The 27461-nt window shown below is 38.0% G+C and overlaps 1 protein-coding gene across 3 annotated transcripts; it reads left to right on the top strand.

The window, feature by feature from the left end:
* ASMTL (acetylserotonin O-methyltransferase like) lies at positions 1 to 27461 on the top strand. Of its 3 annotated transcripts, none has more exons than XM_084505882.1 (13): positions 1 to 207; positions 1293 to 1424; positions 3120 to 3167; positions 3784 to 3848; positions 5995 to 6056; positions 8152 to 8260; positions 13417 to 13843; positions 16876 to 17038; positions 18143 to 18327; positions 19587 to 19716; positions 20752 to 20895; positions 21436 to 21558; positions 27053 to 27461. In XM_084505882.1, the coding sequence occupies exons 1-13, from the start codon at positions 115 to 117 to the stop codon at positions 27265 to 27267; spliced, it is 1896 nt and encodes a 631-aa protein (XP_084362008.1). In that variant the 5' UTR covers positions 1 to 114; the 3' UTR covers positions 27268 to 27461. The 3 variants fall into 3 exon arrangements, with proteins under 3 accessions (XP_084362008.1, XP_084362007.1, XP_084362009.1); XM_084505881.1 differs by lacking the exon at positions 27053 to 27461 and adding an exon at positions 22565 to 22914; XM_084505883.1 differs by lacking the exons at positions 1 to 207; positions 1293 to 1424; positions 27053 to 27461 and adding an exon at positions 22565 to 22914 and having other exon boundaries at positions 3134 to 3167; positions 3734 to 3848.

The following is a 27461-nucleotide window of genomic DNA, read 5'->3' as shown; positions in this document are numbered from 1 at the left end:
CCCGCCTGCCCCGGCTCCGCCCCGCCGCCATTATATGGCCGCCCCGCCGGGGAGGGGGGAGGAGGAGGAGGAAGAGGAGGAGAAGAAGAAGGACGTGCGGCGGTGTCTGTGGCCATGGCGCTGAACCCGGTGCTGGGGAAGCTGGTCAGCAAGAGGGTGGTGCTGGCCAGCGCCTCGCCGCGCCGCCAGGAGATCCTCACCAACGTGGTGAGTGCCGAGCCGGCCATAGCTGCACCGCCCTGCCCCGCCGTGCCCTGCCCTGCCCCTCCCGGCGGGAGGCCTGGCGGTGCCCCAGGGGCTGGGGGGGGTGTGTGTGTGTGGGGGGGGGGGGGAGGACACAGTTCACACGTGAGTGCTTGAGAAAATAAACTTTATTTTCGTTGTTTTCGATCACGGTTTTCTTTCTTAGGGGTTCTCGGTGTCGGTGGGTTTATGTGCAGATTGGTGTACGTGTGGATTGAGTTACCCTGCTGGTGATGCAGCAGGGCTGGCTCTGACTCATAAATGCCTGCATACCTACCTCTGGCATGTCACAGGAAAGTTTGGGAGGCCTTACTGTGGGCCGAAATAATTTGGAAATGGCCTACCATCTCCCTTGTTTCATGGGGTTAGCGTTAGGTGTGTGCAGCGAGGGGAATAAGGTCAGTGTCACTTTTTATTCTTGCACACAGAGATGAAGAAGCTGGATCCCCTCTGTCAGAGCATTGTGCCCGTGGGGGCACACACCGACCTCACCAGTCTGGCTGCAAGAAGCTTCTGAATGGTGCCTCAGTGCATGCCTAATAGATTGCACAGGGCCCTTCTTGTAGGAGAAGTTAGAACTTAAATGTAAAGAAAGCATATTTTTTGCAAAATATGGAGATGTAGAGAAGCACAGAGGTTGAGACATGCACTCAGCTATTAGAAGCATAGTGTCTCTGCTGGGTGCAGGAGGTGTACGTGTGTCATCTGCAGGCAGGAAGCAGGGAGAGTTGTTGTTATTTTGACAAAACCACAGATAACTGGCACTTGGTTTCTACTTATCACATGTATAATAACACATAACTGCAGGTGGTAAAGATCCTGTAAGCATGCAGTACTGTTGCACAAGTGCCATGGATGGATTAATATCATGGTGGAATAGGGGAAAATAACATAAGCATACTAGTTCAGAAGTTATTTCTGGTGAGGCTTCTTGTTCTGGACTACTTACAAATGATATGAAAACACAAAACCCTATAATAGAAGCAATTTATTTTTTTTTTTTTTAACAACATGAGGCTGACTGTATTGTTTTCCTTTCTTTGTTACAGGGCCTGCGGTTTGAGGTAGTTCCATCCTGGTTTAAGGAGACGCTTGAAAAGTCATCTTTTGCAGCCCCTTATGAATATGCTGTAGAAACTGCAAAGCAGAAGGCCCTGGAAGTAGCAAACAGAATGCACGTAGTAAGTTACCAGTTATTTCTGCAGTGAGATTTTTGTCTTTAAATGGTGTGTGTTACAGGGACTTAATTTGCACATACTTCTGAGGTGGTCTGTGAGTGTTTTTTCACCCACTTAAAGGAGATGGATGTTTTCTGTCATTTGTGAGAGATGGCATCCCTGAAATGTACTTTCCTACTCAAAAGAAGGTCCAATGCCTGCAGTTCAGGCTTTCTACAAGCAGACATAGCTTGCATTTTTTGTCAGAAGTGTACAAGTGCTTCAGCTTGGGATACATAATTGGTATCTCCTTTCAGCAGTCAGGTTTGTGACTGCATCTTAGCCTGACAGTTGCTTATTACAGGTATTATTTGACTGAATCCAGTACTTTGCTGTAGCTTTCATTGAAAAGTAGTTCGACTGAACAGTTGTGACAAGGTAATAGTTCAGAATTTGTGAGTATAAAGATGCTGAAGGTAATCAGAAAAACAAGGCATTCAGCTGTAAAGCATTCTGGAGAAAGAGATTGATGTTCGCTTTAAGAGTGAGAAGCTGATAATTTCAGGTTCTGTAGTCAAGGCAACAATTTTGAATCCTAATTATTGCCAAAACCTGCAATCCAACTTTTATAAGTAGTATATTTGATTTCTGCCCTTGTCTGTAAGCAGTGTGAGCAGATAAGGGTGTTCTTTACCAGAACCTTTTCATCAGTCTAGCTGACAAGATTCTACAAACTGTACTGTAATGTCTTAATACAAGCCCTGAAAGAGAGAAATATATTTGTTGAACCTATACTGATATCAGAAAGGGAATGTCAGACACTTTAAACCAACAATGTTGTCAGATGTCACCATTCTTCAAAGCAAATATTGCATGATCTTCAATGTAAATCGTTATCCAGGTTTCTGCCTACTCCTTTTTCAGAGAATGGTGTTCAGAGAATACATTAGGACTGTATTTTCAGTACAAACTTATGAACTAACTTACACTGGGCTTTCATTGCAAAATATGCTGGTGATAATGCTAATTCAGTGGATTTCAAAATGCTTCATTACAAAGGATTTTTTTTTAAATGTTGTGCTTTAAATAGAACTAATTCCAGCTATCAACAGCATATCTGCAGAAGTGCCTCCCTACAAATGTGTTAATATAATGGTGAGAGTTACAGACAAGTTTCCTGTCTACTTGTGTTAAATCATAGCTGTGTACCTCATTAACATGGAAGTGAATTGAAATTCACCTGTAAGACAAGTTAGTTTAAAGCCAAGAAAGGGCTAGAAGGAATCTGTATATACCCCTACTTAGTTCCCCAAAATGGGCTGTATATGTTTCCTTTTAAGAGAGAAGCAAAGTGTAGCTAAAGGAAAAAAAAAAAAAAAAAAAAGAGAGAGAATGAAAAAATGAAAATGAGAATGAAAAGAATGAAAAAACTGAGAATGCAGTTAGATCTTTCCTGGATGTACATGTATTTGTTCATCAGTAACGTATTTGGCAAAGTTGTAACCTGCTAATAGTCTGCTCAGGCCTCCTTTTTCTTCACTTTCATGGTGATACAAATTATTACTGTTTTGTAAAAAGTGCAAAAGGAGAAAGTGTTTTCAGGTCTGTGTAGTAGTACCTGTAAACTGGTCAACTTAAGTTTTCTCACCTCAGGTTTTTAATGGGCTTTGTTCTTTCTTCCTGTTTTGAGAAATACATTATTTCTTTATGCCTTTGCAGAAACACCTGAGAACACCTGATATTGTTATAGGAGCAGACACTATTGTGGTAAGAGGTCTTATATGCCTTATCATTGTTTTAATTTATGATAAGTGTAGAAAATCTTTAGGTTTAAATTTAGAAAGTGATTTTTGCTGAAAAGTTATGCCTGAAGTATGATGCGTTTTGAGGGTTCTGTAGATGTGTCTATAATTTTTTTCCTAAATGAAGCAATGTTTGGTATCTTGGGTGCTAGGAATATTAGTACTGTTTTTCCAGAGACACTAGTATTGCTTAACTATTGCCTTTGATCCTCTGTAATGTGGGTTCCTGTGCAATAGAAATTCTGTTCCCTGGTGACTTACTGTCAAGAAGTCCAGATCATGTGAACTGTTTAATGTTGCCCCTCATGCGGCGAGCAACTTTATGCCTATCATCTCCGCTGAGACAGTAAACAGTGAAAGTCAGGGGAAGTTGAATTACCTTTTGGAGAGCTTTTTTTGCTGGAGGGTAGTGGTGCTAGACAGTAAGTTAACTGTTCTACCAAAGTATCTGCGCTTCTTGCTCTGCTCAGTAGACTTATTTTGAAGGCTTGTCTGAAGTCATGGTTTAAATCTTTTCTTTTCTGGCCTCAGTTTCAAGAAAAGTGAGAAGACAGCTCGGTATCTCTGTCTTTCTGTTTTAGTCCGTGGATGAGCAGATCCTGGAGAAACCAGTTGATAAGCAAGATGCATATAGGATGTTGTCAAGGTTTGTACTTTCAAATAAGTTTCAAAGTATGTTTATTAAGTTGTTTTTACAGCTTTATCGGTTCTTTGGTGTGTATCAAGAAGTCTGGCTACAAATCTTTCAAACATTTTTAAATACCATGTCAGTTCTGTCTAAGAGTTAGATGTGCTTTTAGATCAGCTTCACCGCAGGGAACTGATAAGAGATATAACCGTTCCGTTTTCACTTGAATTAGTTTTCAGAATCACTTGTCACAAGACTCTGTATGCTTCAGTTGGTACAGGAAGGGAAGATACGGAGATATACCATGTAGGGAAAGAGGACAGAAGTGTTTTGAGGCTTGAAGTTCAATGAAAAAGAATTCTGTGTATGAGAGAGTACATAGTGATGTCCAATCATTGATGACTGGACATTTCCTTTGAAAGGAAACAAGGTAGCGCAATTTAAAACAATGTCCTTTAGTTTAAATGTTCTTAGATAAATAATTTGCTAATCACTTTCCAAGAAGAATGTGTATATTGATGATTATTTTTTATATTAAGAGCTAATACTGTCAATAGAAAATTCATTAGAGAATGGTTGAGGTTGGAAGAGACCTCTGAAAGGTCATCTTACCCAACACCTCTGCTCAAGCAGGGTCACATAGTGAAACTAATTATAAGAATGCGTTGAAAAGTAATCTCCATTTATGGTACATCTTGCAGTTTTCATCCAACCCAGATGCTGGCTTTTTGAATTTGTAGTTTAACTGAGGAAAAAATCTCTTCCATCACTGTTTCCAATGGATGGGCTGGCACTTTTTAGGCTTCTGTTTTTGTTGGTTTTTTTTTTTTTTTTTCCTGGAGGATACTTTGTCATTTAAGATGAATGGTATGTTGTAGGATTTTTTTTCTTCCTCCAAGAAACTGAAAGAAATTAATCACCTTTCAGGAAAGACTGAGATGTGACGAATCCACTAGTCAGTCATTCTTCTCTTGTATGGGGGAGAAAACACAAAATATCTTCCACTTGATTCAGGAGTTTACATGGTAACTCCAGAGTCTTCTAGGGAGAATATAAGGGGCTTGGTGTTTTTTTGGAGTTTAGCTCTCTAAGTCTATTTTAGATTATTATTTTTTTTGCACTGATGAGTTAAGCTGATTCTTATTCTTTGTGGCATGTTACTAACTTAGCAGCAGTAGCTTTTCCGCTCTTTCCAGTAAGTGACAGCAGCATATGTTATTAGTAGGAGATTCCCAAAGGAATCTGTCTGGCAAGAGATTTCTTAACACTCTGTTTTTGCTAAAAACATGCCAAGTTTGGTTAGTTCAAAAATAGTACTTTTTTTTAAAGAGTGTAGTCTACTATTGCACAGAAATGTCTGATTTTTTTGAAGGTACAGCAGTTCATTCTCTTAATCATGCATATGAAATGCACTTAAAATTAAACTCCTGTTAATTGTATTATATATAAACTGGAAAAAATAGGAAAGATAAAAATACATATCCAAGGTGTCAGGCTAAAACTTTTCACTCATCGTTTCATTTTAAAATTAATTATGTTAAATCCTGTGGTGTTTATTAAGAGTGAGATGCTCCTGGACACATCAAATTATAGCTTGGTCATGAGAGTATTCCTTAATTAGTCTCTTCAAAAATTTAAGTTTTCCTAGCATTTATTGTACTTCTGTTGTTTTTACATTTAAAAAAAAAAAAAAAAACTTAAAGCCCTCACAATTAATCAGCCACAGTGTGGCACTCTGGAGCCAACTATGAGAGAGATCATACTGGCTCAGGATTTCCACGTCAGCTCAGCTGAGAGTTGGGCTGGGTAAGAGTGAGCATGAGCTGTCTTCCTGTACACTCTGGTTTTGTTTCTGTAGCTTGCTGTGGGACCCCTGGGTGTCTGGATGAAATCCATACAAAAGCTTTTTTAGTCCAAGCTGTGTCACCTTTGGGAACAACATAACTGAATGTCTTCAACTTTTTTGTTTGGCTTGTTTTGTTAATGTCTTTTCACTTATATTGAAATAAATAAAATAAACTTGTTTAGGATACAAGTCAGAGCCATCAAGTGATATATTTATGTGATGGTCTGTTGCACAGGCTGTGGTAACATAATTATGTAGAATATTTTTACATGTGATGGGGTTCATTAAACTGTTTCTTAATGTTGTTTTCTGCAACAGGCTGAGTGGGAAAGAGCACAGTGTTTTCACAGGAGTGGCTATTATACACTGCAGCAGTAAAGGTACATGGGTCATTTTATTAAAACTCAGTATTTTAATGAGCAATTATTTACATAAGGACTTGTACAGGTGAAGAAACAGAGTGGAAGTTCTTCATATACAGTCTGAATTGGCTTCCTGCTCAAGATGAAAATTAACATATTGATATGTAAATAAACTCCTCACAGAAGCCATCCTTATTGCATTCAGTGTTCGCACTGGAGGGAAGAAGACAAAATACAATAGACTATAAAAATACCATCTCTGAAAGCTATGAGACTAACTAAAAGACCAGTGTGAACGTGTGTGAATACTCTATATGAAGTTCAAATACAGTACTACAAACTGTGGGACTGGATAGAATCTAACTTTGTATATACTACTAACTTTGTATATACTACTATACTTTGATATACTACTAACTTTGATATACTTCCCTTTCCAGAAAATAAGGGAAACAGAAGTCTATTTTTAGGAGTTGAGTAAAATAGTGGCGTAGTGCCTCAGTCTTTATTGAACTGTAAAGAGCAATAAATCTATATTATTTACTGGCTAATTTCTTCAGTAAACAAATGTTTTTTGAGCACCCTAATATTAAAATTTGAGGAGTGTTTGGTTAAGCGATTTCCTCTGATAATTGCGTTAAGACTTCATCAGTGAATATTTTGTCAGGGTCAAGATCTCGTCCAAAACTTCATTTGTCTTTCTGTTGACAAATTCTTTGCAACTTTAATTTTTTATTAGAATGGTTGCTCTTAGCTCTTGTAACAGAAATAAGGTCAGTGTTTCCAGTACCCTTATTAATATTTCTACAGTAGGAGTAGCTGCTGGAAAATAAATAAAATGTTGTCAAGTTGTATCTGTAAGTAATGTAGGAAGAATAATAATGCCTTTCATTGATTACTCTAAGAAGAAAATGCAATTGCACACACTTGCAGTAGTGATGCTAATGACAGCTTGTCTCATGTGTAGCTTACAGATTTAAGCCATGGTGTATTCAGATGAATAAAAATACCTTAAGTCAGCGTGTTCCTCAAGTGATTCAATGAAAGAGTTTTCTAGAGTACACTTTTAATTTTAATCGTAATGCTGTTGCTAAGTGCCCCATAAACATTAGATGAAATTTTCATCTTGAGCTGATAGTTTTACGTATTAATATTAATATGGAACAACATACATAGGAAGAGAGATTACTAACACTTCTTAAAATTTCTTACGTGTGATTGTTTTTCAATTTTTACACCATCAGCAGTTGGATAGTATTCTTGTGGTCTGTACTGCAGATCTTCCTCATTCCTCCCCAAAAATGTCCACTGCTACCAGAATACAGACTAATGATTTGTACAGCAGTAGCAGAAGATGTGACTTTTGTAGGAAAGAGTGAATTAATAATAACTGTTTTTGTAAGGCTGCTTTCTTTTGAACATATTTTGGAGCAGCCTTGCTCTGCAGTTTTACCAGGCTCACAGTGTACCTCACAGCCCCACAATGTTGGGGCCCACACGCTGGTGTGCAATATTTTATAGCACCTTTGACATTGTTACAACCACTTCCAGATATAGAGGGCTGAAATATTCCTCTTATTTCTTGAGAGATGGTACAAAAATTGTACTGATGGCTGCAGATGGCACTGCTGAATGCCTGAGTCTGCAGTAAAGATGCAGCTGCAGAGTCAGGCATCTATGACAGCTGTAATTCTATCTATGATGTGTTATGAGTAGTTTGACAACAGTTATAAAGTTAGAAGGGTGTTTGCAGACTTTTTTATTCTTGTTGCTGGATGTATATGCTAGCAGTTTATAAATAGTTCTGCAAAAGCATCAACTTGTGTGTTGTGCACAGGGAGAGCAGCCTGTTAGCTTGAAGATAGGACTACAAAGATAGAAGATGTAAGCTTTTACAGCTTTCAGCTTTTACTGAAAATGATGAGTATGTGGAGGGGGAGGTAAACGGATAAGTTCACTGTCCCTAAAGAGCATTATTAACCATTTTATAGCTGTAATATATTTTTCTAGCAAAAACCTCAAATTAATATGAGGTGAAATGAAACCTGTTATTCTCTAAGCTACTATTTTCATGTTAATTTCTGTTTCTAATGAAACTTTTTCATTTCTTTAGGTAATCAACTAGAGACAGAGATCACTGATTTCTATGAAGAAACTAAAGTAAAATTTTCAGACCTTTCTGAAGAGCTGTTATGGGAGTACATTCATAGCGGGGAGCCTATGTAAGTAAGACCCTGAAGCTAGCCATCAAAATGTACTCGAGAGTAGGTCTGAGGGTATGTTGCTAGCCTCTGGCATAAAGCATTTTGCCTAGTGTTCTGTTTTGCTGTTTCACGTGATACAGCATAGATGATGCAGTGTGGATGTTCTGACCTTGTCTAGAACTGTAATTCCTCCAGGTAAACTGAACTACCTTTATAGTACACTAATAAATTTGAAAAGTGAAGACTGAAATGTCCTGGGTTTTAGCAAGTACCCATACAATATTCAGGTACCTCTCTGTTAACTGAAGCATTCAGGAAGCCTGGATACCTGAGGTAATGGATAGTTCTCATTATAGAATAGGTGAATGGAACAACTGTTGGATAATCAAAATATTGAATAACTTTACTGAAAGAAGCTAGAACTTGGCTTATTTAACCTATCAAAACAAAAAAAAAAAAAAAAAGGAAACAGAGGCATACGATTGATCTAGGTTCATACTGCTCTCATAGCAAGAAACACCAGCTTAATTTTCACCCTATTCTTGTGGCCAGCTTACAATTATGGCACAAGAACACATGTCTTTTGGCTTATGGCTTTACTCTACCTTTGCAATGTAATGGCCACTTACAGACAGTGTTGATTCCACAGAAGGAATGGGAGTGAGAATAGAGTGCCTAACTGCTTTTAAGGTGAAGTTGACTGGACTGTTTAAAAGAAAAGAGGTTGTTTAGAGACAGCAAGGGAATGATCGTGATGTCACCGAACTTGCTTTTCCCTTTCATTAGCTGCAGCTTAGTGAAGGCAAATCAGGTCATGGTTAGCACTGTGGACTGTGTATCTTGTGATCTTAGGTGGACTTTTGGCTCCGAAGCTTCAACTCTATGTAAGAATATCAATGGGAGTGTTTTTATGCACTCATTTGTGGCATAAATATAGTCATGTCCTGCTAAGGAAGGAGGAACCAGTGTAGACTTTGGATTTAAGTGCGTGTGTGTAAATGAGGTGTGCTCCTTGAGCCTTATAAGGTTCCCAGCTTATTAAAGAGGCTGGAATTAATTTGGATTATACAGAAAAAAATTGTTATGGCAAGAATATGGTTTATAACAAATTCCTAGTTAGATTTTTGGAAGGCTATCCTTGGTATGCATTTGATTTAAAGGGAAAATGACTGAATTTTTACAAGAACATAAGGACAAAGTATTCTGAATGTTCTCATTATTTCCTGTAGAAGACAAGCTTTAGCGGTGCTGTGATACATCAGAATGGCTTATGAACAGCACTGGGTAATTCAGTTTATTCTGCTAACGGTGTGCAATGGCATATGCTTGAAGGATCAGCAGTTAAATATCTTTCATTTCTCTCTGGAGCAGAAGCCACTTGGTCTTAATTCATATGATCAAGAGGACAGGCAGCATTTGCTCTGGGCTTGTAAGGGAACAGCTAATGTAGTGCCCTGTAAATATTGTAAACCAGTAGAAGTTTTTGTGTGTGTTTTGTTTTTGTTGCTCCTCCTTAGCCACCCATACAAGTTACATGGTTAAGTTCCTGTAGGGTTGATGGTGTTTTTTGTTTTTTTTTTTATTCCCACTATAATAAGGACTTAATTTCATAAAATAATATAGGGCTGATTGCATGAAAAATTAAAAATTTGTCTAACTTTTGCTGTTGCAATTGGATTGAGTTGTCCTTTTAATATCAAGAACAGATGTGACGTGGTATTTTAAATTCAGTCACTGGTGACACGGGCTAATTCTAAATGTGTATATCTGACCTAAACTATGAACAAAGGAGGGAAAAGCACTATCTCAATCAAGGTAGACTGTGAGGCTATAAAAATACCCTTCATCGTGTCTGCAGAAAGATAACTTTTCGCTTTGTTTCGTTCCTGATCCTCTTTCCAACCAAGGATTTATTTAATTTTTTTTGATTACTGGAAGGGCTTTTCTTATTCTTTGCTCTGTTGAAAGAGGGCTGGACTATAGCGATCCTAAATATTTTGTGCTTGTGTAATAGTAGGCTTGGTTTCTGTCAGCCTTTCTAAGCCAGCTGTTCATTTTGCAATCTTTCCCTTGTGGAAAAAGTTGTGAATATCCTGGGCAGTTTTTGATAGCTCTGCTTGAATGGTGGAATGAAAGCAAAGGACTCCTGCACTTGGGTAAGAGATGTTCAGAGTCTGGAGCTGTACAGTTTCAGAATTAACTATAAAGTAATAAAATAAAAAAATAATAATAATAGAATATGTATGTCCAAGTTTCTTCCCTTGTGTGATTTCTCCAAGAGTTATTTCCCCTAAAGCTATAGAATATAGAAGCAAATGTATCTTTCAGGCTTTGCAAATAATTATGGTCTCCCGGCGCAAATTAGCAAGCACATAGCTAGATCTTTTCAGCTCCTATGAGCTGAAAAAAAATCTTACAGGTGTGGTGTTACAGAAGTAAGGGAATCTGTATTCTTATGCTAGAATTGACTTCAAATCTTGTTTTTCATCAATAACATAGCTACATTTGACTACTTTCTCTATGAAAGAGCTGTTCAGTGTTCACCAGAGTCCGTTACTACATCTTTTTCCTGCACCTGCCCACACCTGCTCCTTTGCAAGTTCCTTGCCAATGGAAACTCATCTTTGACTTGTTTGTTGTTGTGAATATGCCAACTTTGCCTCTCTCAAGAGACAGGAGAATGAATCCTGACTTTCTTTACCACTGGTGTCAGTAGTTCTTGTGTTTGCTCTACAAAGCTACTACATATTTAAAGGAACTTATATGATTTGTGGATATGTGAAGATGGCTAATATTAGATATCCAACCAACTGTCTCACGGGTAATAAAAATGCAAGAAATTAGTGTACTGCTTCTGACCTATTTTAAATGTTTCCTTCACTGAGGATGAACTTGTTCTTTTGTGTCTACTATTGTTCAGTCACTAGCTCAGACTGTCCCATGTGGCTGAAATTTGCCTGTATTTCTAATAATGTGAATATACAGGCCAAGACACATGGAACTGTCATACATGCATTCTTGCCTTTGGAAATCAACTCATAACCCAATCAAACATCTCTCTTCTTCTGTAGCACCAGTCGTACTTGTCAGTGCAGCAGTAGTTTATTTGATCACTTGCTCTATTTGGACAACTCAGATGTAGTATATGTGGACATATTATTTTGTGGCATAAGTAAAGTTGAAATTTTACAGGTAACAAAGGAAATGTGTTTTAATGTTGCACTTTTGTTACCTCTGATTCACTTTTCATAACTTTTTCTCCTCCACTGTTTCGTGTGTTGCGTGGTATTTTTTTATTGCTTGTTTTTTTAATTGCTGGTTGTTACACACATTCCTTTTGAAGTCATGGTTTTCCCTAGAAAGGTCAGTTGCCGAAAAATGTTTTGGCTACAGCCAACATCTTACAGCTTGTCAAGAGGTCTTTAAAGTGAGTTGTTTTTTAATACAAATTAACTGATGCTATACACACTATTATTCTAAATGAAGCCTCTTTTACTAGCATAGCACTAATTTTATCATGTCACAGAAGCCAGTCAGATTAGCCAGAGCTAGTTATAAGAGCTGTGTATATACTGATGTATTTTTTCAGAATTTTTGGCATGGAAGACACTACATAAGAGATCAATGGAGCTGTTACTAACTGCATAGCCTTACATCTTTGGATTAGGAGCTGTAGTAGAGAATCACCTGGATGCAGTGCAAGAATGTTAAGTTCTCCTTAAAAATAAATGAGGTGACAAATGGTGTTAATATCCTTTCTAGGAGCATGATACCACTGCTTTTGATTCTTGTTTTTTTTTTTTTTGCCTACTTGTCAGCATACACCCGAATGACTTCGTCCTACTGGAATACTGCTTCATTTTAAAAATAAAAGCAATATATTTAGTGATGAGAGTATTTCTAGCTTAGATGGTGTAAGTCTTCAGTATGTTATAAAACAAGAATACTTTGAACAAGAGAAAAGCTATACACAGGTGCTTAAAATGCAAGATTAAAGGAAAATCCTATTTCCTAGTTTATAGTAATTCAAAATCCCATTTGCTGGGATACTGACTCCTTTGCTTCTATTTAGGAGACTACCTGAAAGGCTCTCCGGAAATAAGTTCTAAGTTTAGAGAACTTGTTCTCATGAAATCCAGGATGAAAAGTAAATTATCTTGTGTAGTAGCCTTCTTTCAAAAGCAATTTGTAATTGCCTACTATCCAGAGTTAATAGATCTGAGACTGACTGACCTTTGGTTTCAAAGGTTGCTTACTTAGGCTTTCAGACTCTGGTGTTATCGTGTAGTAAATGCACTTATACCTTGTTCCTTAGATGTGAACAGTAAAAATGTTGGATCTATTACAGCTTATCTGGTTGTATGTATTTCCATTCTGCACAGTGGAATTTGCATAATTACACCTGAAGACATTAGATTCCCAAGGTTACTTTCTGTGGAATGCATACCTGTGCCAAATTACTAGTATTATCATGACGTTTAAGAGCACCTTGCGTACAACTCTGCATTTCAGAACTGCACAAAAATTAGAGCCGAGTGGAACAGCAGTGGATTTTATATCTGATTAGGACTTTCTTGAGGAAGAGCAATCTATCCTCTTGACCTTCATTTTAGATATTCCTGTGACTGAGAGCCACAAGACAAATACTACAGTTGTTTGGTTTCCAGGATGTCGTCTTCGGTGTGAGCTCCTTTTTGGAGCCAACATATACCTAAAGGCCCTTCAGCCTCTTGGGGAGTAGAGTTAGGGTCGGTACACAGCTGGGTGACTGGGTGGCAGTGTTGGTCTCAGTAACACCTGCTGTTACCTTCCTTTGTAGCCAGGACATGGAGAACACTGGGTGTGAGCAATGGCAGCACAGTTTGACTGCAGTCAGAGGACGTAACTCCAGCTTCTGTGGCTATGGCACTTGGACTGTCTGAAGCTTGAGGACCGTAGGCCACCTACCCTTATGGGAAAAAAAAAATATATATATATATATATATATCACAATGTAAATATAAGGACTGATAACTTTCAGTGTTGAGCCTAGCTGGTAGCTTTAATCCACCTCTAACTTGAGAACACTAGTCTTTATTCCAGTATTAGTGATTGTGTTCTGTGCTACCTTTTGCTGTTAACCTTGCTCTTAATCTTAATTTCATAGGTCTCAGTTGTTGTTTTCACTCCCCCAGGGACAAGGCTGGTGGATACGGAATCCAGGCCCTTGGTGGGATGTTAGTTGAATATGTCCATGGAGACTTCTTGAATGTGGTGGGATTTCCTCTGAATCACTTCTGCAAAAAGCTAGCAGAATTGTACTATCCACCCCCCAAACATACTGTACAGCATATAAAGCATGACTCTATCCCTTCTGTGGACACTTCTGAGAATTTGAGTGATGGAGAAAGTGAATCATCAAATTTCACAGAGCATAAAGGTGCTAATAAGTTGGACAGCAGTAGTATGTGTCCCTCAAGACCTGTTTACAACTGTGAGAACAGCTCTAGTGTCAGAACTGGCTTTACGGTACCTTTGGAAAATCAGAACGGAGCATCAGAAAGTGCAGCAAAACTTCCATCTAAAATTCTAGACCTGATGGATGGTTTTAAAGCCTCAAAGGTAAGGAAAAAATAAAACTACTTTACTAAAGGATACAGTTGTTTTGTTGGACTTTAATATATAGCAGGTAATGTGAAATACCTGAGCTGGGATAAGAATAATAATTAGTTTAAAAGGACCTGTGAAGTACTAGAGGATCTAAGCTGAAAATTCTGGTACAACATAAATATTGTTTTCTGGTATTGACGATTATCTATTCCATGAAACTTCAACTACCCATGTGATAAAAATCTTTCTCTTGATTTGAAATGAAAAAAATCTGCGTATTTTAATTTTGTTTGTGTACGATTGGCTTTGCGTATGAACAGTGAAACTGCTTCCAGAGTGTCTGACAACAGTACCCCATTGCCTCCTATATGTGTCTTTTGTCATGCTAATTAAATACAACTTAATGAAAATCATAACTCTTTCATAACTCAAATCATAATCTTTCATTAGCTACAACAGTGATTGAGGCTCTGATGCATGTTGTAATTGCCTCCCAATTACAAAATAAGTTACTTCAGAAATGTATTTATGCAGATTGTACTCCAATACTGAAGTGGAATGCTATAGGGAAACTTCAAAATGCTTTAAGTAAGAATTTACCACTGAATATTTTGATGTTTTCATTATTTTTTTGTACTGATCGTAAGACCAGAATCAAGTAGTAAGTTACCTTTAGATATACTACAAAGAAGACATTTTATGGGGTTAACTTACCAAATTCATTTAAAATATATACAATGCTTGTTGCAGTTTTTCCTTTTTAACTTTTAATGGCTAGTATTAGAGTTCTTTGAAAGATAGCACTTTTTTATTCCTATTACGGAAGTAATTTTTTTTTATACCCTGTTTCATGTTGCAGGTAAAATCTCCATGCAATATCTGATAAAGACATAGGCTACAAACTGAAGGTCAGGTGCTCTGTGTAGCAGCCAAGTGTGAAGGGAAATGAGTAGCTGGACATTAAGTGCTACCAAGTCTTCTACTCAGAGCTCCAGTATAGTGAAGGAGAAATGAGCAGCAGTCATGCTAAATAGATCACCGATTTCAATCAAGCTATTCATGTTTCAAGAAGAGGTGGAAAAAAACTGCTCAAGTGGCAGTGAAATGACAAACCTGAACCTAAAGATATATTAAAAATAAGCTCTTTAGGAGGCTGGCCCGTGGAAGGAAACACCCAGAACAGTTGACACTGGTTCTGTTGAAAGAGCAGGAAGCCATGCTCAGATCTTAAGGAAAACTACAGTGCAGTCACTACAGATCTGTGGGTGTGCTGCTTGCAGTCATACGAAGGGAACGTGTTTTGATGTACTTGAAAAAATACTAAGCATCATCTCACACATTCAAGTTAAGTGCAAAATAAGAATCATAACCACTTTGCTGTTGCGTATTACGTACGCTAGTCACTGTGATCTGATGTAGTTTTGTGCAGTAAAACTTGGTGGCAATGGCAAACAGAAGCAGGAGCTCTCCTTTCCCACTAATCCAGTGTAAAATCATAGTACACAGTGCCAAATTTCATCTTGAGCTAGTGGGACTTTATTTTCCTGTGTCTTGGATCTTTGTAAAATGAACTACTAGTTGTAGTGGACTATTTCTATAACTTCACAAATCTTACCTTCTCTCTTTCCCCTTGTAGAATAGCGATAAGAGCACAAAAGCATTGAGTTTCATAAAAGCTCAAGATCTATTTCATTTTGATCCTTGAGTGTTGTTTTAAGGCTTTTTGTAAGTCAGACTTAAATCTCCTACAGGGGAAAAGATGTTGCCACTTAGTTTATTCTGAACACCTGCTGCTGCAGAGCAGGAGGGGATCAGGTTTAAAGCATGTTCTCAAACTTAACACATTCTGAATTTGCATAGTTTGATCTTTACTCAAACCTTTAAGGATGTTTTTTTGAACTGAGCATTGTAGAATGGTAGAAGAATGATTCGTATCAGCTAGGTTTTTGACTCTTTCCGCATTCTCATTCCTCTTGTAATTTCTAGGTCATATTAGTCCAAAGATTAAACAGATCTTGGAAGGCAAATGCCTGTAGTGTAGATGCAATTGACTCAGTATAGTGAAATTCTGGATTCTAGTAAATCCCAATTCTACATTCTAATTAGTACAACAGAGAAAAACATAAAAAGAGGGAGATGATAAAAGTATATAATTACACAGTAGCAGACCTTTTCAAAGTTAATCTCCTGTTTCTCCACTTGTTTTTATTAAATAGAACGTTAATCCATTTTTCTTGACTGCCTTGAACTTTTTAGTTCGTAGCTGCTGGCGGTTGCGAAGAAATAGATTCAGTGATTGCTGCCTGTGCTTCCATTCTTGTGCTCTATATATGCTCCTTGGTTTTAGGTGCAGAATTGCACATAAATTTCAAATGGAGAGGTGTACATAGTCACGTATCATTAACATTTCTCTCTGGTCTGGTTAGCATATCCGTAAAAGTTTGGTTAAACTTTTCAGCCTAAACAGCTTAATTGCCCATGGGTTTTTCCTCTACTATCCTGCATTAATTGTTCTGTCTTCCCCAATTCCATATATACATCTTAAGGTGAGCATGTGGTATGGTTGTGCTTTGGAGTTTCATTCCTTTTTCTACTTAATTTTTATTAATCAAAGAACAATCTTGTAACTGAAGCAGCTACTGTGCCTTAATGAAACTTTCCAGTTCCTTATTGGCATCAGTTCAGATAGTTAAGCACGTCTGATTTATGGAACGTGTTCCATACCAATGGTTATGATAAATATCTGAATAAAGAGGTAGTTTGTATAAAAACTCAGTAGGCTGCATTCCAGAATAGTTCCTTTCTCTCAGACATGTGTCTGTCCTAAATACTGTTACATGGCTAAGGCATTGAAACTCCTCTGAGAGGGAAGGAAACGAGTCATAACAGTTTTTTAGGAATTTTGTTACCCTATGTCCTTTTTAAATAATAGTAATAATGTAGAATAGTACTTCTAGAACGTCTGTGGCAAAACATGTAGTTGCTTTGTTTCTTGATTGCAGTCTTTTTAAATGCAGCACGACAACATTTTTTCCTACATATAGGCGCTGTTTGTAGCCTCTAAGCTGAAGATGTTTGATTATTTGAAAACCAAAGGTCCTCTGAAGGCTGTGGATGTTGCAAACGAGGTTGGAACCTCAGTGTGTGGAACAGAAAGACTCCTTGATGCCTGTGTGGCTCTTGGATTGCTGGAGAAGACATCACAAGGTGACTTTTCCAATTCACCCACCTTTCTCTTTAAATAAAAAGGGGTGAATAAAGAGACTGGGTAGAAGGGAAGGAGGATTAAAATGGTCAAACAATGCTGCTTACCTTTAGTCAGGGGAGAAGGGTACCTTCTCTTACCTCTATACCTGTCTACTCACTCTCAACTGCATATAGTACTGGAAGAGATTTTTCAAAGGTTACAAGAACTGACCTGATGGTGTAGATATCTTGAATTTGAGGTGGGGGGGATTGTTGTTTCTTTCTGTTCATCATTAGCAGCTAGAAGTGCTTTATCTGGGAGCAGGCATTATTTAATGAAATCACCAGAGAGCAAAAACAATTATCTCTGAATTCTAATAAATTTAATGGGCAGTCCCAGGGAGCAGTGTAAGAGCTCAAATATATTGCCCAAAATAAGGACCATGTAAACTCACTTCCCTACTGCAGTCATGCAGAGTCACAAACTTGAGCAGAGAATCAGGAATTTTATGAGAGCTCTGAAATGTGTCCTTCATGGACAGCTTCTTAATTTTTAGTGCCCCTGACCAGTACAGGGCTTGAAGTGTATGTATGTGATATTCAGTAATAGGATTAACTTTTTCAGCCTGCACTCTGTATTTATAAGTTTCCATATGAATCATCTACATGGTAAGGTCAAGGGCTGAGAAAAGGAAATAAAAGCTTTCAATGCTGTTAGAGGACAAGACCAAACACCGAGAAGAAAGCCCTTAAGGGCAGAACAAAAATGCAGTCAGGAATGACAAACTTCTGGTGGTCTCCCCCTGAATATCAGGTATATAATTGAAATAGTAATAAATACATAATTTTATATATATATATATGTATGTATGTATGTGCTTACCTATATCCTTCAGCACCTACATTCTTTTTAACAAGAAAGTCCCTAGTTCATTGTTTAAGAATGAGGATGCCTTTAGAACTGTTCCATAGAGATCTTTGTACAAAAACCAAAACCCCTGTGATGCCAAGATGAGGATTTCCTACACCTTTAACAGTTGTACAGGGTAAAATGGCTTCAGATACTAGCAGACTGTTGTAAAGTGCTGAAACAAAACTGGTTACAATTGTTTTTCTCCATTAAAGGCTACAGTAATACAGATTCAGCAAATACTTATCTGACATCAGATGGTGAATACTCACTTCATGGCTACATTATCCACTCTAACGATCATCTCTGGCCTCTCTTTACAAACCTGGAGTCTGCTGTTAGAGAGGGAAGCAGACAGAACCATCGAGCCTTTGGAAGGAAAGCAGAGGATTTATTTAAGGTAATATAAACTTTCACTGTGCCAAAACTAGCTGTGAAGAACCCAGAAGAACTGATCTGGAGGGAAATGGAGACTGAGTTGTTTAAGAAAATTGGTGAATCTCAGAAATGCTAGAAATACAGTGGAACTCACTAATGAGACTTATGTTCCCTGCAGTGCAGGCTTTAGGTGCTAAAGTGCTGGAGTAATCAAAGAATGTACTAGGAAATCTTGAGTGCTGAGAAAAATTCTGACTGAAGTTTTGCCCATCTAGCTAATATATTCAGAGCGATCCTGGAGCTTGTCTTACTGATTGATGTGTGGCCTTTCAATAATAGCAGGTAGTACCTTATACATGCACTCCTTCCATACTGAGTGCTGCTGCTTGTTACTGATGGTCGTCCAGTACAATCTGTGCTGGCTGCATATTCAAAGCTGTTTTCAAACTATTTGTGTTAATGTACTAGAGGAGGGATCCAGTCTATTTTATTTAGGTTTGTAATTTTGTAAATACTTCAAGTTGGTATATATTGCCACTAAAAATGGTAATCCTTCTCTTTGTATGTTTCCATATCTAACATTCTAACATTTCTGGTACTGAGTACTTTCTTAAGTAACTTAAAAATAAATAAATAAATGTGACTAGCTTTAACCTTTTTGTCTAAAGTTATGGCCTGCTCATCTAATCATTTTCACATTATGGGAGAATAAAAGAATTAAATGAATATCAGGAAGATATCTTCCTGATATCAGGAAGAACAAACCTTTTTAGACTGTGGCAGGAGAAAAATCTTTTTTTTTTTTTTTTTTTTTTTGCAAAAGTTTCAAGGTCTGGAGACATTTTGCTATGGAGAAAAGCTGTTAGTGAATGTATATCAAAGACATAGTGTTGCTTTAAAAACAGTTCAGGTTATCTCTTCTTGCTATGCTACCTCAGCTTCAGTGGACAAAAGTGTTGAATTTAATAGCATGAGACATCACTGAGACTGCGTCCAAACTAGCTAAGTGTGTGTCCTCTGAGACATCCTACAAAAGATGTCTGTGTGACAGTTCTGGAGAGGATGCAGAAATCTGCTTGTTGCTACAGTGAAGCAGCTTGTCACTACTAAAAGACACGGATGGGCAACTAGTCAATGGTGCTTTCACATGAGATTTCTGAAATTAAATATCAGCTAATCATGCATAAGGACACCTGCTGCCTTGGCTGAACATAATCTCAGCATGCCTAAGTAATGAAAATAAATGCCAATGACTGTGTTTTTGTTTTTTTTCCCTCTTAGGACTATTATCACAGCCAGGAGGTGAAGCAGCGTTTTATGGCTGCCATGCACAGCATTGCCCACCTGACAGCACGAGATGTGGCTACAGCATTTGATCTTTCACAGTTTAAGTCTACTTGTGATTTAGGAGGTATGGTCTGTAATTGAGCTTGCGTGCAAATTACAGGGAAGAGCTTGATTTCAGTTCCATATTTTGTTACTTAAAACACGTACGTTTTTCCACTTGAATGCAGTAAAATGGTCTAATACTGTTATTTTTCTGGTGCTGTAAAGTCAGAATTAAAGTGCAATTAACTGAAAGCAGAACTCTTTAAAAGATACTTGAGTAACATGAAATAAGTGAACATTTGTCATGATTAGTTACATGCTGACACATAGCTCGACAAAGAAAATAAGGAGGTTTGTGGCTTAGCTGATTTTGATTTTGAAAACTCCCTATCAGTGTTTGTGTGAAACACAGTACTGCCAGTACAAAAATTTGGATTCTTTTAGAATGAATTGAGTTGTTCTGTAGTTCTAATGTTTTTATTTTTTTCTCCAATTAATATCTAAGATGACCACCGAAGTGTTGAATACTGATGATAGACCTGAAGAAACAAACCTTGTTAGTGTCCTTTTACACTCTTCTTGGAGTGGCAAAAAGGGGATGTTACTATATAGGGAAAAGATCCAATGTAAGAAAAAAAAGCTTAGTGCCTGGGGAGATGGACATCATGTCAGAGGAATTAACAGAATACTGGTACAACCTTTGCCACTTGTGCAGAGACTTCAAGATGTTACCACCCCTATCCTTTCGTATGCTGGAGAGTATTTGTCAAACTTCAGATATCAGTGCTTTATATCTGGTAAATAGTTCTAATGTACTTCATCCACAAATTACAAGTCCATTAGTCGTGGTGTTTAAAAAAATAAAAAGGCACAAACACATAGTGGTATCAAAGGTCATATTGTCAAGCCTGTGACAGAGTAAGAAATAATGCATTACCCAAGCTTTAAGGCATTGTTCACTGGGAGGTGTTATTGACAGTGTTAATTTTAGAGCTTACTAGCTACCTCTAATTCTGAGTTAATGTATTTCTTAATGTTACATAGAGCCTTATCCTTAAAAATGTATGCAAATTTTGGGAGAAAAGATTTGATTTTGACTTTTTAAAACTTTCAACAGGTTGTACTGGAGCTTTGGCTCATGAATTAATACAAATATACCCAAATATGAAGGTTACAGTGTTTGACCTTCCAGAAGTCATTGCAAACATCTCTTACTTTCAGCCTTCAGAACAATGCGCAGCTCCAGTGACATTTGTATCAGGTAAATGTAATGTGATGTTTCCTTGTTTCTGTTATCCTGAAGCATAGAGCAGGCTCTTTTTCTGTGGAGGATGGTGTGCTGCCCTGCTCCAATCCCAAACCTGTTTTAGTACAAGGCAGGGCGGGCTCACACATGCTAAATAGGGCCATTGTGCTTCTGACTGGAGTCAGCAAACTGACTGTGGCCAGAGAGTGGGGCTAAATAAGGAAGTATGAATTTAAATAAACTTGTTACTTCTGGGAGTAGAGTCTTGCTGTATGTCCTTATATCAGGCTTTTCATTTCTAGGCAGGATCAACATGGTGGTTACAAAAGACTTCAGTTTTTTTCCCTCCTTGCTTTCAGCTTTCTCTCCATCTTAACATGTTACCGAATTCTAACCTGTGATCTGCTTTACTCTTAAACTATCCTTAACTACAAATCAGCATATTGCTACCCGTGTTTGTTCATCTTTCTTACCTTACCCACACTGAAACTCCTAGTTCCATCTTGATGTTTCCATTTCCTTCTGCAGGAATGTACTAACTCTCCTTTTCAACAGGTGACTTCTTCAAGGATAATCTTCCAGAAGCAGATCTTTATATCCTTTCACGCGTTCTTCATGACTGGCCAGATGAAAAGATTCATGTACTGCTAAGTAAAATATCAGCTGTTTGCAAACCAGGTAAGTTTTTAATCTCATGCATTTACAGGTCCATATTAATACAGTCATAACAAGTTCATATTAAAAAATGCATATTTTTGTCTAATCATAGCAGCCTATGCTTGAATTAATACTTTGCATTAAGTTTGCATATTTGCCTTCTTTAATAAAAAAGTAAACAAAGCTTCTAATAAAAATACATAAAAGAAGCCCTTGCTGTAGTTGCAGATTTTGCATGCTACTGCTTCATATTATCTCTCTGCCATACCCAGCCTTTCTTGCAAAGAACTATATCACCAACTACCAAAGTACGTCTCTATCCAAACTACAAGCAGGCTGACTAAAGTGGCTTCAAGGTAATTGAGGAGAGGCAGTTTAATCTGTTAGTCAGTAGTGCTAATAGTAGCAGAGTTCAGTAATACTTGAGGTACAGATTTCTTGAGAACTATATAGGTTGAGAAATAAAAAGCACAAGTATCTTGTGCTTTCTCCTACATCAACAATATAAAAGATCAAAAGGGAAGACAAAGAAGCAAGAGAAAAACTGGAGTGCTGTATTCAACTAATTCCTTAATCTAAGGGGATTAATTGTAGCTATGAAGTTTGTTTCACAGGAGAGTGTTCCAAATAAGATCTAGGTTGGTAAGCATAATCCTGTTTATAAACCACAAAAAACTGTGGATGACTGCCTTATTTTCTTATACAAAGACTGGGGGATGACAGATGCTTAAAGGAGTTGCTTGGTTCAAATGATAATGAGACAGTAAAAAAAAAAAAAATAAAATAAAAAATCAGGAAGTGGTCTGAACTTCAGTGAAGTGGAGGCAGTGCTCAAACCTCCCCCTTCCTCCTAACTAATGTTTTTGTCCAGGAAGAGATTAGTGAGAATAAATTCATAATTGACACTGAGGTCTGTGAAAACACTGGTCTGAGGGGGACCTATCTATAACTGTCTCTGAACAAAACACTAAAAATGTGAAGCTAGAAATAATTTACTGAAGCACTTCTGGTTGTTTTGGAAATGCAGGAAGTGCCTTGCTAGTGGCAGAAATTGTGCTCGACGAGCAGAAGACGCACCCTGCTAGAGCTGTGCTACAGTCCCTCAGTATGACTGAAGGAAAGCAGAGAAGTGGCTCAGAATATAAACAGCTACTGGAGAAATACGGATTCACAGATGTACAAATTAAGATCACAGGAACCTTACTAGATGCTGTTCTGTGCTTCAAGAAGAATCTGTCACCTTAGTGTGAACAGAAGTAACATGGGATGATGAGTTTTTATAACACTTACGCTGGTTGACGATGTCAGTTTAAGATTGTTTTGACCCTGTATGTGAAACATAGTTGTTACAGGCTTTGAATAAAAAGTTGGACTGTTGCTTGTGCAGGAATGAGTTCTATGCTTTAAAAAGTATTTGGGGCAGATTGAAAGCTGTGTATGAAAAAACTTTTGTACACTTTGGCTAGTCTACAGACTATGTTCAACTTGGAGTTGATGTAGCTGTATAGCAGCAAGTTAAAAATGACAAGCTTTCATGAGCCTCATTAATATCTGTTTTCTTGGGCCTTAAAGCTACAGAATTCTCCCTTTGCAGTATATTCAGTGGTCACTACTCATTCTTATCAGAAATTTAAAAAATAATAATGATACTCTATCAAAATCAGGATGGTAGTCCTCTTTTTCACTTTTGTGGGGCTTTACTGAAAAGCAACTCAAGGATAACATTTTTAGAATTTTTTTTTTTTTTGCCTTGGGCAAAAGGGAAAATAGAACAAAGCTCCAACATGTTCCTGCAAGAGCAGTAGTGTCACGAGCTTCAGCAGTCTCTAAACTCCAGACATAATATATACCCCACAGGCTGCAATTGAGAGCTGTTCCTTCCAGTTTTGTTTCTTCTGAATACAGATCTGTGACTACATACGATTTCTGTCTCATTTGGCATGAATCTTAGGTGTTACAGTTTTCGTAAGAGAATATGTATGAATAGAAATTTTAGCAGCTTCTTCATGTTCCAATTTTTAACTGGAGAATTATATTCTCTATCCCCTCTCCTCAAGTAACTCATCACTTAGGTCACCACTCTTAACCTTTGTTTTTTCCTGATACTTCATTGGCATTCTTTTAGATTTAAAATCCAGTTTGTGGTGGAAGCTTTCCTGGAGATTAAAGTTGCTTTCCAGAACTAGCTTTCTTGTCTATCAGTTGTGAGTTTCTTGCCATATGTCCTGCCATGTGTTCCTACAACAGTAATCCTGATGAGCCAGGGTGATAGAGGCAGTGCCTATGTTGAATCACCGACCTCTGCAAATAAAAGTTTATGAGCAAGGTCAAGAGTTACATCTACCTGGTCTTGTTGATTAATCAGAAGTTACTTTGCTCTTTGAGCACTGAGTGAAGTGAAAGTGCTACAGTGATTCAGTTAATCATGAGGAATGTGTAGTACAGAGCATTTCAGCTGTACAAAATCAGGGAAATACTGCCAGAGAGGGGTGTAAGTCTTAGCAGAAGCTTTTTCTGCGTGGAATTCGGCTGCTCTGATCTGCATAGACATTTAGAGAAAAGATGTTGAAGTACTGAATAAATTTAAAACGGTTTTCAAAACATTTTTCTCTATTCTAATGGCTTGCCATTATGTTTAACGGGTTGGTATCCTAAGACTCGTTCCAGCAATTAGGTGTTTCTCACTTCATAGTTGTTCATAAAGTTCATAATGCTGTTCTTTAAGCTGCGAGAAGCTGTTTGAGTCAGAACACTGCAATCCTAAAGTTGGCACACCTCTGTCACAGACTTAAACCTGTGCCTGTAAGTCCTGTGTACTTGCTGACTATAAAACTTAAATAGCACATGCTTGGTTACCACACAGCCTCAGTGTACTCTCTGATTAAAGTGCAGCACTTTATATGCAGTGAGCTTTATTCCCTTGGGCATGGTGTCTGTGGTAAAGTACGACCGCAGCTCTGCTGGGCTCTTCATCAGACTTCCTTTTTGTAAAGTAGTCTGAATGTAGTCTATATTCCTGGATGTCTCCAAACAAAATACACTGTTCTATTTTAGAAACTGGTCTTGCAGTGAGAAGAAAAGATGCAAGCTGCATTTTTACCTTCCCAAGTGGCTTGCGTCATCCACACCCCTCAACTTTTACCATAGTCAGGAGACTGGGCAGAGCAAAGGAATACTCCTGAAAGAATTTAAGAGGAGGTGGCTGTGAGACCTTAATAAATGTGAGCAAGTCCAGTGGAAGTTATGAAGATGGCTTGGGGCTGCATTATGTGGCTTGTGAGGAGAGCCTTGAAGGAAATGTACCTCAGTCTAGAATAGGTGGTTTTGGAGGAAATCTGGCCTTTCACTGCTGAAGAGACAGATACCAAAAAGACAGAGCCAGGCTCTTCATTATGGTGTGCAGTATGGAATGAGAGAGCATAGGCATAACTGGGGAGAGACTGACTGGATATTGAGGGGAGGGGAAGGGAGAATCACTCTATGGACAACTAAGTGTTGGAGCAGGTTGCCCAGAGAGTCTGTGGATCTCTGTCCTTGGAGGTTTCAAGATCTGAGGACAATGCCCTGAACAAGCTGATCCGACTGTAGAGCTGCCCTGCTTTGAGCAGGGCTGGAGACTTGCGGTCCTTTTTGTCCTAAGATGTTCTGTAATCATTCAGTCACCTGAGAAATCATAAATTCATCTTCTCTCATTAATGTTCAAACTCTGTCCTTCTGGAGAAGGCTGGTATTGTTTGCTGACTGGTGAAAGGGGTGGAGTTAATGGCATTGCACTGAAAAGATTTCCTGAGCAGTGGGTGCAAGAAAACTTGGGTCCGTTAACTAATCAAGTAATAAGGAATGAAGGAGCTAAGTTTTAAAATCCAAATAAATTGCTGCTAATAAAGGCTGTAGGTTTTCTGTTGCTTCCTTGGGAAATGGCATTCAGTTGATGCCTTCTTGAAGACGCTGTCTTGCCCACATTCTTCTTTAACAAACAGTTTGGAGGAAATCTGATGCATGGGATTTTTTTTTTTTTTTTTTTGAGGTGGAGAATCACAGGTTGAAAAAATGGTGGATGAATGAGATAGATAATGGCTATTCTGTTTGTGCCCCCCTCTGGGGGTATACAAAATTTGGACACTGTCTTCCAAAGTTGTACCACAGTGATGACTTAAAAATGACAGTCCTGCATCACTCTACCTATTATTCGCTGTGTAATCTGAGACTGTAGTACTCACCTCTGTTAAAGGCAAAGGAGAATCACACAAGAAGGGTGAGAGAGAACAGAAACTACAGATTCTTGACAAATAGGGTTCATTTTTCTAGCCTGAGATACCTAAACATTAGGCATTCAAGTCATCTAGTCACTTCAAGCTTCTATTGCTAGAGAACAGGTGTTTTCAGTAGATGCATCATTTTGCCTATTTATGAAAGGAAATTTCCTGGGTTTTGTATGGAAATCGATTGTACATTTAATGGTGGATACTCTGTAAGAAAGCTAACTGAAATGCAGACAAAAATCCCATGGCGGAGAGAATGTAGGTTCAGATCACCTCAGATATGCTTGGCTAATTATTTTTCTTTGTGAAGCACTTGTTCACCACAGCATAAGTGGCTTGAACTTGCCTTAAAGTAACTAATAATATGGTGATGATGTAGAGATCTCAATGAGCTTTTAGAAGGACTTTAATGACGCCTGATAGTAACACAGACCTCATCTGGCAATTTTATTGTCAAATCCCAATCTTTTCTCTACCAAGCTGCAGTGTTATGCTTCATTTTTTTTTATTTTTTTTTTTATTGATTGCTAAATGTCAGAAGTGTACTGATTGGAATGGCAGAGGGGATTGTCTTCACAATCAGAACACAGTTATTAATATTGTACAGCACTTAATACTAAAATCACTGTACGATGCTGGCATTTTGATCTGAGTTGGTGGCCTCCTATCTCTATTGTGGCAAGAGAAACTTCTGTGTAAGATGCTGGTCCAAAAGACAGTAAGTAAAACAAGCATTGGTTTGTCAGTAATCCCCTTGCTCGTGTCTTCCCTTTCATGGGTGTGAAGATGGAGGAAGAGGCTGTGTGAGCACAGAGTAACTCAAGTTCTGCTCTCTACCCTTGGTCGCTCCCACCAGGAGAACCTCAGTTTGTACAGAAATAACTTGCAATGTCAGCTGCTGCTGTAATACCTGCCATCCACCACAATTTCAATATGAACATGGATCAGCAGTATAGTCCAAAGAAATGTAACTACTATACTTACCTTACTGCTTTCCATAGCAGTCACACCAAGTCTACAGTAGCCCCCTCTTGCCCTGCAAACATCTGTGATGTGTGTTGGATTTTTCCGTGTTTTTTATAAGAGTAGTGGATTCTACATTTAATATTGGTTGGCCATTTAAAATACAGCAAATGAGTAAATGAAAAATGGACTCACCTGTGTCCTATATTTTGCACAGTTATATATGGTAGCAGAAATTCTCTTGCTGGATAATGGATTAGCACTGTTGCATGCATTTGTTTTTAAATTAGGCTGTGGGATTTTGCTGGCTGAAATGGTAGTGGATGATGAGAAGAAGAACAGGAGCACAGCTTTGCTTCAGTCTTTGAACATGCTTGTGCAGACAGAGGGAAAGGAGAGAAGTGGCTCTGAATACCGAGGTTTACTGGAACAACATGGATTCGCAAATGTGAAAATCAAATTGACAGGAAATTTGTTAGATGTCATTCTCTGCATTAAGACATAGGAAAAAAAAAAAGATCTACTAGTAAAATCTGGATCATGGTTGATGTCTTGTAACTATGTAAGTATATTCTGTTTCCCATCAATATAAAAAAAAAAAGATGTAACTGGAGTTACTCTTAAAATTTTAAAAAGAAGTGATTGCATTTATTTTAAATTTGAGTAAAGTTCAAAATAAAGTATGTGCTGGCAACACTT

Source organism: Aythya ferina (genome assembly GCF_964211825.1).
Source record: "Aythya ferina genome assembly, chromosome: 1".
NCBI classification, from domain to species: Eukaryota; Metazoa; Chordata; class Aves; order Anseriformes; family Anatidae; genus Aythya; species Aythya ferina.
The sequence above is the reverse complement of the archived record's forward strand: the minus strand, read 5'-3'. Positions and strand labels throughout refer to the sequence as shown.

What these genes read in the sequence shown, in the direction of transcription:
- ASMTL (XM_084505881.1), top strand. Translation starts at nt 115, where the DNA reads ATGGCGCTGAACCCGGTGCTGGGGAAGCTGGTCAGCAAGAGGGTGGTG. An exon ending in ATTCATAGCGGGGAGCCTAT is followed by an intron (nt 8,261 to 13,416) that starts GTAAGTAAGACC and finishes TCACTCCCCCAG; the next exon opens with GGACAAGGCTGGTGGATACG. An exon ending in ATGGTTTTAAAGCCTCAAAG is followed by an intron (nt 13,844 to 16,875) that starts GTAAGGAAAAAA and finishes TCCTACATATAG; the next exon opens with GCGCTGTTTGTAGCCTCTAA.